This window comes from Manis javanica, chromosome 3, assembly GCF_040802235.1.
Source record: "Manis javanica isolate MJ-LG chromosome 3, MJ_LKY, whole genome shotgun sequence".
In the NCBI taxonomy this organism is placed as follows: domain Eukaryota; kingdom Metazoa; phylum Chordata; class Mammalia; order Pholidota; family Manidae; genus Manis; species Manis javanica.
In genome coordinates this window covers 11,843,024-11,855,944 of record NC_133158.1, presented here as the reverse complement: position 1 = coordinate 11,855,944, position 12,921 = coordinate 11,843,024, and the positions used below count along the sequence as shown (strand labels likewise).

General features: G+C 38.9%; 1 protein-coding gene across 1 annotated transcript; it reads right to left on the bottom strand.

The window, feature by feature from the left end:
• Positions 1–94: 94 nt before the first annotated feature.
• Positions 95–11,885, bottom strand: C3H3orf49 (chromosome 3 C3orf49 homolog). Its single transcript, XM_037019341.2, has 5 exons — positions 11,761–11,885; positions 6,793–7,115; positions 3,748–3,872; positions 910–1,023; positions 95–464 (listed from the first exon to the last, which is right to left on the bottom strand). The coding sequence occupies exons 1-5, from the start codon at positions 11,883–11,885 to the stop codon at positions 267–269; spliced, it is 885 nt and encodes a 294-aa protein (XP_036875236.2). The 3' UTR covers positions 95–266.
• Positions 11,886–12,921: the final 1,036 nt, after the last annotated feature.

Sequence of the window (12,921 nt, the reverse complement as noted above, 5' to 3'; positions counted from 1 at the left end):
GAGAAACTACTTTGCAGAATTGTTATATCATGATAAATGCTTCTATTTTTTCATTATTACTAAGAATAATGATGCAAAAGTCTACTTATACTGATTCAGGATTAAAATCAATTTTTCAAAAAGGATCATTTTTTAAGGACTGTTGGGGAGAATATTTTAGAAACTGCCCTTCTCTCCCACTGATTAATTCACTAGAGAGATTTATTCATAATTATATACCAAAAAAAATACCTTTGAAGATAACTTTTATGCAGTCAGGAACAAATTCAGAAGCAGCAGCAGGTGCACGGGAAACACACATTTTTTAACTTATACTTCCTCATGGTTCTCTTAGATATTCTCTGGAACTGCTTAGAAGATTGAAGTATTTCGTCCCCTAGAAACTCACACTGTTGAAGCTCAGCATGTCTTTGGGCCAATAACTTCATGGATTTATCTGTTACTGTTTCTATGAGATCATCCACCTATGACAGACATACACAAAGAAATGAAGCCATGTGTTGGAAAGCTTTGTCATAACCAAAGGGATGGTTGTTTTTCTGAGGTATGAGTTCAGGAATTGGACATTCTACAAGTCCCAAAGTATTATTGTAATTCAAGTCATAGCAAACAGAGCTTGAAAACATACATTTACCACCCAGTGGTAAAGACGATCTCATTTCTTCTCAAAAGAAGCCTATGTGCATGCTTTTATTTTAATTGAATTCCCTTAATATTAGGCACACAGCATCATCCTAGGTGCCCTTAGCAATCCTTTAGCCACTTTTCTAAGCCCCCCACTAGCATTATTTCTTCATGCTAATCATTAATTTTGTTCCACATCCATGCTGTCTAGCCGAGCAGTGCATTCAGTTAAGCCTGGCCCTCTGATGCTTCTGAAACACATAAGTGAAGGCCTTTGTCCACTACCTGCATTTGAAGCTTTCCTACAGTCAAATCTGATTTCCGGAGGATGTTTTCCATGCCATGTTTCTTTCTTTTAAGTGCTAGAAAGTATGGTCTCTTTTTTGGTGAATATGGAACCTGTCATAAAAATGCAGAAACACATCAGGTTAAGAAGTATCAACATTATTTCTATGACAGTGTTTAAATAAGAATTTCCACCCTTGGGACATTCTCCTTTAAATTGAACATTTCCACATAACAACACTGGGTCAGAGACCATATTCATATTATTCTCCACGCTCCATGTATCTCCTTTGTGCCCAGAGCTCTCTTTGAAGAGATCTGTAGGGCACAGAGAAATGAGATTCTCTGGCTTTGAAAGAATATATAGTAACAGGAAAAAAAGCAGGTCATTCGTAAGTGGAAGAAGAAGAAATCACCTCTGTAGCTGCTGAGCACAGCGAGGGTGTGGGGCTGCTGTAGACCAGTGCCCCAGAAAGCTCATTATCACTGGATCCAGTTGTTGATTTGGTCTCTTTTCTGCAGGTTTCCTTAGTTTCATGGCAGATATGTCTCCAAACATAAAAAGAAAGCTCTGGGTTCTTTTCACCCCATGCCTGATATTTTTCCTACCATCCCTGACTTGCTGGTTTCAAGCACCTGTCCTAATAGTGCTGCTACTGGAAGTCATTATTAGGTCATGGCTCCTGGCTAATATGCCCTTTTTAGTCTTACTGGGTTCAATTTTCCTTCCCCTTGTGCTTAGTGATTAGCATCAGGACTATTGGGAGACCTACACTAAGTAGGATGTGGGACTGCATCTGGGTCCTACCCTTTGCCTGAGTTTACAAGCGAGTCTGCCGAATCACCACTCTGTCCTGCCAGGTGGCCCAGGCTCAAAAATGACTTGCAGAACCTGCCCCAGTCCATCCTCAGGTGTACTCCTCTTGTCTGTTTCACATGAAACCTAAGTACTTACCAGATTTCTTAACTACTAAGTTATTTCTGTGTTTGTTGAGTACCACTGTCGTACAGTTAAATGCCTTAGAAGGGCCAAGCAGGTTTTATAAAACAGGCCAGTATGGTTGGTATGAAGTGGCTGGTGTGACCATGCCTCCTGCAAAGGGGGTAGCCCCTGTGTAACTCCTGCTATCGACATGAGGAATTGTGGGCCAAATCTTCCTATATTAAAAAAAAAAAGCTAAAGCCCAGACTTACTTGAAATATTCTAATTTTTAACTATTTGCAGACTATTTTAACTATTGCAGACTATTTGATTTCAAGTATATTTTTGAGAACATTCTGACAGCTGAACAAAACCCTTCTATAGCCAGTGGACAAAACTGATTTAATGTCTTGATGAACGGGAATTCTTAATTTTAATATAATCAAATATATTGATCTTTTCCTCTATGCTCAGTGATGTTTGTGTCCTAAGAGGTCTTCTTCTATATAGAGGTCATGATGATACATTTATTGTCCTCCAAAAGTTTTTAAGGTTTTACCTTTTCCACACAGATCTACAACCCAACAGGAATTAATCTTTGTATATGGTCTGAGATAGGGATAATTGTTGTTGCCATATGGATGCCCACTTATCCCAGAGCCATTTACTCAAAAGACCAGTATTACCCCACTGCTCTGTAGTGCCACGGTTTAATGTCTATCCTTTCTATTAACCTATTTGTTTCACAGCACATAGTCCATCAGATTACCTTTATAGCCCCAAACCTAGAAATTGCCCAGCACATGATAGGGATACAAGAAATATGAACCTAGCACACAAGAAGCAAAATTCAAAACTAATATTGGTTCACTCTGACAGCAATACTCTAGAACAGCATTATTTAGTAGAACTTTCTGCAAAAAATGGAAATTTTCTTTATGCACTGCCCAATGCAACAGCTGCTAGCTATACGTGGTGACTGAGTAACTTGAAATGAACTTGTAACTTTATTTAATTTCAATTAGTCACCTGTGGCTATTGGTCACCATATTGGCCAGTACAATTACTATCTTGCACAGCAGTCAAGAGTAAAGGACTTTAGAGCCAAATCTTGCTGGGTTTGAAGGCTGGCACTGCCACTTATCTAGGCAAATTACTTAAACTCTCAGTGCCACTCCTAAAATAAGGACGTATTGCTACCCACTTCATAGGATTGTTGTAAGAATGATCTGAGTTGGTATTTTTAAAGCACTTAGAACAAGGCCTGGAACATAGCTTTAAGTAAATGCTTGTTGTATTTAAAGTAATAATAGTTCAGGATACTAAAAAAATAGGCTGGGCACTTGAGGCTCAAATGTTCATAGTTACAGATACGTAAAAGCTTTTGTTTAGAGAGTCCCAGGTGGTCTTGTGTTGCATTGTCTCTACTACACATGGCTATTTATATTTCAATTTCAATTAAAATGAAATAAAACTAACAATTCAGTTCTTCAATTGCACTGGCCACATTCCAAAGTCTCAAAAGCCACAATGGGATCATGACTATGACACTGGACAACATACACTTGAATCCTTGCAGAAAGTTCCATCATGCAGTGCTAGTCTAGTGAATTCCTCTCTAGTGAATTCAACACAGCAAACAACAGGCCACATGCTAATATACCAACTTGATATTTGAACAGTTGAAAAAGTCATTTTGAAGCTCAAAACTCCACTATTGCCCAGACTGTAGTAGAAGCTGAACAGTTTGTGCACAGAAATGGAATCAGACCTGGAAAATCTGCTTTCTGAGACCTAAATTCTTGTAAAGGAGACATGGACAGCAGGTTTAAATGCTTTTTTTATATGAGAACATCGCTTTTACAACACTGACTTAAGTGTAAGTATTTAGAGGCAAATTTGTTTCAGCATTTTACCTTCTGCAGCCCTGAAGGAAGGGATGTCACAGATAACCGCTTGGTGGTTCTCCGGGCGCGGAGAAGGGTGTTTCCTTGGGTTATCTCCTCTGTCTCCGCTTCTACAACATCAAGCTGTATGGTTGCTTAGGGAGAAAGGGAGGGAAGACTGTCAGGGTCACAGTTATAAAGAGAGTCTTCCTATTAGAACATACTCTGAAAAGATGGCCTTCCATGTTGCCTTGTAGCTTTTCTCCTTGGGGTTAAAATAAATGGATCTGCTTTTTATAATCTTAATTTTCTCCTGTACACACTTACCTTTTCTTGCAGCTGTGACCCCAGTGGTCACTAACCTGTCTTGACAAGATGTTTAGCTCTGTCTGAGACTTCGATTTTGCCTCCATTGCTTTTCCCTTTAACTACTGTAGAATTAGAAAAGGTAAGCTAACCCTGTGATGTGTAAGACGATCCCTTGAGAATTTACAGTTGATAGAAGCAATCTCAGTTACTGACTCAAGATTCACATACTATATTAATAGTCTTTCCCATTTTTCAGGAGCCATGTGAACTCCAGACTCCCTAATATTTTTTATAGCAATTCAATTCTTAATACAATAAATCCATTTATAAAGAAACTTTAGAACACTACCATAAATCAAAAAACAGTCTCATAAATTGGCATGAAAATTAATATGATAAAAACAAAACCATGTCAGCATCTGCATAAGGCACTAAATCTGAGGTTACCCTCCTTTTTATTAAAAAAGAAAAAGGCGAGCAAGGAAGCTTTTTCCTTGATGTAGTCAAAGGGATTGATGGGCTTTGGGAAGAGTTGTTTGCAATTCCTTCCATTTCATTGTCTCCCTGCCCCATGAAAGCATCTTGTTTTGAAGCCGTTGATAAAGGCCTTTCTAGGAGCTGTGGCTCCTAATGTCAATGAATGGGGGCTCTGCCTTCAAAGCAAGTGTTCAACCCAGGGACTCTTCCACCCCCTGCCCTCAGCTGCTCAGCTCTTTACCAAATCTTATAACTTCTACCTGTGAATATTTCTTCCTTCATCTCCCCACTGCCATACTAACCCAAGCTAATACCATCCCTTGCCTGAATGAATGTTATGACCTGTTTATTGTTCTTCCTGCGCCCTCTCTTGCCCTCCTCCAAACCAGTCCCTATTCTACAGCCTGAGCTATCTTTTAAAAACGGAAACCAGATTATATAAATCTCCAGCTTGAAAATATCTGATGATTTCTTATTATCCTTAGGAGAAAGTTAAAAATTCTTAATGTGGCTTTCAACACCCTTACCACTTAATTCAACAGCTTCTGCCTAGTTGGATTACTTTCATTTCTTAATTACACCTGGTGCTCTCTTGATATTGGGACTTAAATATGCTCTCCCCTCTCCCAGGGAAACTGTTTCTCCCCACGCCACTTATTAACTCCAGTTGTCCCTTCAGCTCTCAACTGAGTTGTCCTTTCCTTTCTTGTTCTCTCTCCCCTAAAGTTAGAACACCAATGATGTGTCTCCGTAGCACCCCAAACTTCTACTTTGCATCAGATATAATTATCTGCATAATGTTGGAATGTCCTTCTGTGCTATACCTCCATGTGACCAGGTCTGTCTGCTACTCTATCCCTAATAGTGTGGCTGGCATATATTAAGTATTTAGAAAATATTTGTTAAAAATGTTATGAGGGTCAACAGGAAAGAGCAACAGTCTTTGGGCCAGAGCTGAGACAGTGTCATAGTTTTGAGTCATAGCCTGAAGGATGGGCACATTTTCTGGAAAAATTTTGGTGCAAAGATTTGTTATTCCAACTAAAATGAAAACAAGACAATGTACACAGATGAGGAGAAGTTTGCTCCTATTTCCTTCTGGACTTTCTAGTTCCAGCCACATCAGTATGGAAGCAGGTCCTCTTTATTTTTGACCGAAGTGGACAGGTTAATCCATATCAGGTAATTGCTGAGTGCTGGGATGTTTGTATTAGTTTCTGCTTTTTCCAGAAGACAGAGTTTGTTTGAAAGGGCGATCAGTCAGCTGGAAGCTGTCAGTTCTTTTTGTTTTATTTTGTTTTGTTTTGTTTTGTTTTGTTTTTTCCAGACTTGTCCTTGTGTGTAATGTGGGATTCTGTGTGGCTTCCCTACATGTATTACAAGGGCTATATGTTTCCTGATGTTGTGCTATAAAGGAGATTAAAAAGCTAGAGGATGCTTAGGGAAATGAAGCTATTGCATGGTACTGTAATGTGGACACATGACATGAAAGGATTGTCCTACTAAGCAAAGACATTAATAGAGGAGAGTGTGTGGGTCGGTAAGGAGAGAGGGTATATGGGAACTCTGTATTTTCTGACCAATTTTTACAGTAAACCTAAAACTGCTCCAAAAAATAAAGTCTATTAATTTAGAAAAGTCATGGAATAGGCAAGTATTAGTGGTATTGTTAGTCGTAACTCACGGGATGCCCCACCTCCCCTACCCCACCATCAAAACAGCATCACTACATTGCAAAAAAGACTTGGAGTTAACAGTTCAAATGCTGATTCTTCCACAGAGGACATACGAAGTAGGTGCAATAAGACATCCTTTATGACTTACAGGATTCTCATAACACACCCCCCACTGCTAAAAGTACCCATTGGAAAGGCTGCATCACCACTTTCTCCAGAAACAAACCCTCCACACTCCCCAACCCTCCCAAAAAAACCCTACTTATTTGGATTTTTCTAGTATGTTTGTATGTATATGCACACATGTATATACACACACCCATGCCTATGTATACATATTTAAATAAAATGGCTCTAGACAACTTAGACCACTAATGAGACTGGGAGTTTCCTCAGAGTCACTCTATCAGAACTATTCAAAATGCATGCACATCTGAGTCACCCAGGGATCTTTCTCCAATGCACATTCTCACTCATTAGACTTGAGTGGGGCCTGAGAGTCTGCATCTTAGACAAGCTTCCAGGAGATGCTATACTTTGGATGGCAAGAAAATCCGTCCTAATTGCCCGATTCCTCTTGGCCTGTGCACGACCATAAATTGCCTTTGATTACCATTCTGTGACAGCTTTCTCATTCTTGGTTTGGTGAATAATTTGGGAGATGGAAGCTCCTTGACAATTCTGGGAAGCAGACTGTGTGTACTTGAAGGGAGGGTTTCCTTGTGGTTAGTGGCGCCCTCTCTGCTGACACTTGCTGGCTTGCTTCTATGCTTGTATGACAGCACCCTCCCCAAAACAGTCTTCACTTTCTTCCTCCATTTTTTTTTCTGATTTTGTTGGCTTTTATGAAATTCCATGTCGCTATCACCGGATGATTCCTCTCTGGGGACCAACACATTTTGCTTTACTAAGTTGGTGGACACAGCTCTATGCCATCTAAACAAAATAAAAATAATTTGTATTAAGGAAATTGAAAAGTTGAAAACAAATAATTTAAGTGAATCCTCAAAATCCAAACTTCAAATGTGCACAAATTATACAATTCTAAAAAACAAAATTGAAGACCAAGAATCAAATCATGGATCAAAAAAAGCCGAAGCAACTACTTGGTGTTCGGTCACCAAACTGAAGTTAAGTGTATTCTGACCATTATCTCATTGAATCCTCACAGCACTGTAAGAAGTAGGGTATATTATTATCCTTATTTTACTAGTAAGTAAACTGAGACAAAGAGAGGTTAAATTAATTGACCACAGGTAGAATACAAATTCTAATCCAGGTCTGTGACTGTTAGAATATATATTGGCAAGTTGCCAATCTCATTTCAATGATGTTTAAGATAGTTTTTGCTGGATTTGGTGGTTCCAAGTGATGAGAGATGAGAATCTTCCAGAATAGTCAATACGGATTACAGTCTCCAAGGCTCCATAAATGCTGCATTTACACAGAACACACATGTAGATAGAATAACTCTAAACTCAGGTTTCCAAAATTGAAACAGTCCTATACTATATCTTCATCACTTTGGCATATTTTAGTAATAAAAATGATACCATTTCTTAATAGCTTTCTGTACACTAAACACTCTACTAAGTTCTTTCATGTGTTTCATGTAATTTAACCTTCATGTTTGTCATCTCCATTTTACAGGATGGAGGAATTTAAAGCCCGTTAAGATTAAATAACTTATGGCCCAATAATATGGTCCCAAGGTTTGTGTTAATCTCCATGCCACAGTGGACATCACCTGTACCATGATACCATTAGTTACCCAGTATTCTTCTCAACTGTATTTGTTAGTGTCATCCAAAGCATAAAATCCATAAAATCTCAGACACCTACTTCCCTGTCACTCCCACCTGCTCCTTAACTCCAGCAGCCTCTAAGAGGGAGATTGTCCAAGCTGCTGTGCGTATCAGTAGTTTGTTCCTGAGCAGTGTTTTTGCTGAGTAGTATTCCGTGACACAGATGTACCGCACTTTATCTAATCGTCATTCACCCATGGAAAGGCATTTGGGTTTTCTCCACTTTGGAGCTATTATGAATAAAACTGCTATATATGCTTGTGTACAGGAATTTGTATGAACATAAGCCTTCATTTCTTTGGATGGAATCCCAGGTTTTGTATCATATATATTATGTTTATTATAATTACAACCTATGCAGTACATATTTTTAATGTGGATTTAAAATAAATTCATAGCGGGCATGTCAAAGTGTGGGCAAAGGGTCTGTTTGTTTCTATGCAGAAGATCAAGGCCTAGCTTGGATACCCAGAAAATGAACTAAGATACGATATGAGGAGGAGCTTCCGGCATCAGCGCTCTCTGGAGGACTTGTGCCAGGGGGATGATCATCAAAAAACCTCCACAGGGATCCGGGCGATGCTGCGGTTGTGGCTGCATCCACCCCACCGTTTCCTGGACTTGCCATTGGAATGAGGAGGGAGATGTCTAGGCTGGCATGTGCATACAGTGAGACAACGAATTTGACCGGATCTGTACTGTTGGAATTCAACCAGGAGTTGGGAGGGGTGCAAGTTGTAGCACTCCAAAATCTTATGACTATAGACTATCTACGGTTAAAAGAACATATGGGATGTGAACAGATCCCAGAAATGGGCTGCTTTAATTTGTCTGATTTCTCTCAGACTGTTCAAGTACAGTTGGACAATATCCATCATATCATAGACAAATTTTCACAAATGCCTAGGGTGCCTAAATGGTTTTCTTGGCTTCACTGGAGATGGATGGTAATTATAGATTTGCTTTGTTTATGTCACCGTATTCCTATTATGTTAATATGTGAGCGCAAATTAGTTGGTAGTTTAAAACCTATACATACTTAAGGTACTCTACAAGAAGATATGTCAAAGAAATAATCAATCCTCCCATGTTTCCTTCCATATGCTACATCTATAGCTTTTCTTTTTCCTTCCTAATTACAACCCTTAAATAGAATTCGTGCCTCATATCGAATTTACCGAGTATCATAATTCCTCCAGGTGGTAAAGATACCTCGAGACAACTGCTGGGCATAGAAGCCACAGGGCATAAATCTGCAAAGAAGTAAAAAGCTAACCTTTTCAAACAATATTGCTTCTCTCTCACTTACCAACTTTACATTTCCCTGTATGGCCCTGGAAGATGACTGGCTAGCCAGAGACGGGTAAGATTCCTCAAGGGAGGAACAACCTAAGACAGGCACAGTCGCAGGGGGGCCATCAGGTGAGAAATTGGGGATCAACAGAGGTGAGGCTCAGACCTCAACCCCCCTGCTTTGAGAGAAATCTTCTGCATCCGTGGATGTTTTGCTGCCCTTGTCTAGCCTGGATTAATACTTAGTCCATAGGCACACAACTGATCATCTACATTTGCCCTCTTACAGCACTAAACTATGTTTTCTACCTTTATCTTGCATCTACCTACCACTTCAGCATTTTATTAAAAATAAAAAAATAATAATAGTAAAGGAAGAAATGTGGGATCAACATATAAATCAACTATAAAAATCAAACGAATATTCATATTTGACCTGATTGTTTATAGTTCATAATGCGTGATCAAAACCGAAAGTTTCTGTGATGAATGCCCTTGTAATGTTCACCATGTAAGAATTTATTCACTATATAAGAATTCGTTCACCATGTAAGAACTTGTTCGTTATGCTTCAGAAGATTGGAGACTGACGAGAATTAGGCTTGAGATGGATTAATGATTGTACATTGAGCACTGACCCCCCTATACTGAATTTTATTGTTGTTAACAACCATTTGATCAATAAATATGAGAGATGCCCTCTCAAAAAATAAATAAATAAATAAATAAATTCATAGCTATTAAAAAATGTTCTTCAGATACTACCTAAAATATCTAAGTACCACCAGTGGCATGTATACCATCTTCCAGGAACACAGTGCTCTAAATTAGACTTCAATCATTCAGCTTCTTTGTAATCATACATGGGAAGTATTTCAGAAGGGCCCAGGCACTATAGTTCAATGGTCTTGGTTCAACCCAGCACAACACTTGCCAGCTATGTGACCTTGGGCATGTTATTTTATTTCCATAAGCTTGGGTTTTCTCATTTGGAAATATGTATACTATTCTCAGAAATGTCAGAATAAAAGGAAATAATTTTTGTGTGGGAACCTAATAAATGATTGCCTCTATTACCATGTGCATCAGATCTGTGTGGGGAAACTTAAAAGGCAAGAAGGGAGCACAAGCTACAGGTCAAAAGAGGAAGACCACTGGGCTACCAGCTTCCCTTTGGGGACTGGGACCTGAGAGTTCTACCAGTTGTACACATACAACTTCTAGGGGGTTTCTTCACATTCAGTCATTACCATTGTATACAGCAACTATAATAACTTTCTAGTAGATGACAGTAAAGTGTTTGGAGGAAGGGGTACTACCACTTTTTAATTTAACCAAAGATCCTTTATGGGCCAGGATTAAGCTTACATGGACCCCTCTGAGAATACTTTTATAAAGCCATAATTTTCTGCTACAAACACACACATATACACACACACATCCCAACACAATAGAAATACAATTTCAGGAGGCTCAAGAACCCCAAAGGCCATCCCTGCAATCCCTAAGGGAAAAAGCCACCTTCTCAGCAGTTTCTGAATCTCTAGACTGTATCTCCCACCTCCATCCCCTACACCCTCATTCCCCATCTATTTATAACATGATTAACAAAGGTGATTTTGCCCCAGGGCCTCAGATTTCTGTTAAGAAAAGTCCCCTTCTGTTCTTAAGTTTTTAAATATCAAGGTTGTAATCAATTTATTTGGTTGTATTGCTTCTGCTTGTACCCCATTTCTTATTGAAAGTGTAAATCTCTGCAATATTTAATTTTGTCTGTGGGAGTTCAGAAATTTGGTCTTTGATAATTCCAGCCTCATGAAAATACTCCATTTCTATATGTTTGAGCTACTGCTCCTGAACCTGGTAATAAAGAACCCAAAGAAATTGGAAAGTAAATCATCTCAATGACTTTCCAAATTAAAATGTATTATGTTTAGAGTATTTCATGCCTTCTTTATGGTTTTGTCATTGGCAAGAAATATCAGGTATAAGACAGTTTTAGCATTACATTAAAAAGTGTGCACAGGGTGAAATATGATTAGTACATATTTCAGCAGCTAAAGTTACTGGGAAAGGGAAAAAATGTTGATCATGACCTATCTAGAAGAATGTACTATTGAATTTTCAAAATAATAGTATTTACACAGGACACAGAATATCTAAAATTCTGAGGCTGACTAACAACTTAGGATCAGCGCTTATTTTAGTGTCATATGCCACATTAAATACCCAAATTCAGGTGGAAAGGAGAGGTTTCCCCTATTATAATTTAGACTTTTCTGATAATAAAATGAGGCTTCCATTGTGACACTGGCTTCCTGATCCAAAATATAAATGTGGTGTCTCCACCTAATCCATTCAGAGCCTCAATTCCTAAATTCAATGCAAAAGATGCTGCCTTTTCTCATCACAGTGAATATTGTTTAATGCAAAATCCAAAGAAACTCACTCAATGGAAAAGAAAATGAGTCCCATTTACCTACCTTTCAATCCCCTTCCTTTTGAATGAGATGTTTTTCTTCCTGGGTCGCTGAAATCTTTGGTATTGGCCATCTCTTCCACAGGCAAACTTAAAGGACTCTGGTAGATACAGTTGAGGGGGATCCATTGCTCTCAACTTCACCTGACACAGTTGTTTCAGATTTCTTTAGCTCTTCATCTCACAAACTTCAAACCAAAGTCATCCAGGACTGAGGTTGTTTAAACTTCTGGGCTGTTCGGGGTAGCTATGTAGGGAATTTTTGGAATCTCTTTCTTACTCCCTTCCAAGGTGTTAGAGACATTATTGGTGGGACTCGCCCTGTTTACCACTTCACAGAAGTCACCAATGATGCATTTGACACAGTGGTGGGGAATTCTGTTTCACTTTGTGGAACACATGTTGTACATTCCAGGGCAAGGCAAATGCAGGAAAGGTAACCTGATGGTCTAACCACTACCATTTGGATTGGTAATAAAACAATCACACACAAACTGATTATCATATTTAGACATGTATGTCTGAATTTCAAGAAAGGAGAGAATTATAAAGTACATGAGCTGAAAAAGTTAAATACCTGGGCCAAGCCCTTCCTTCAAACATCTCACCGTTATTTTCTGAAAAGCAAATTCTGCCTGGGTTGCAACTTCTCACCACAAGGTGGTAGCAGACACTAGGATTTATTTCTATGACTCTCAAGAGGGCTTTTTAGTTTTTCAGCCTGAAAGAACCGGATGCTAAAAAGGAAAAGTCTAGAAAACTGTTGGGAGATACGAGAATCACTCTGCTTTTTCTGTTTGCACTCATCAGTAACCTGGAGCATGTTCTTCAAACTTTCGTGTGCACACGAATTACCTGTGGGTCTTATTAGAATTCAGATTTTGATACAGGTCTGGGATAAGATCCAAGAATTGGCATTTCTTACAAATTCTCAGATGATGCTGATGATGCTGCCCACAAACCATACTTTAGGAAGTGAGGATCTTGTATGTTCCAGCAGGGGGAAGAACTTAAAAATTGTCAAGAATGTAGTGTACAACACTGAGGGGTTAGAAGAGTATGGGTTTTAGGAATTGCACCTGGGCTCTTTCTTGTTCCATCCCAGCTATGTGGCCTTCATCAATTCACTTGACTTATTGGTGCTCGTTTTCTCATCTGTAAAGTA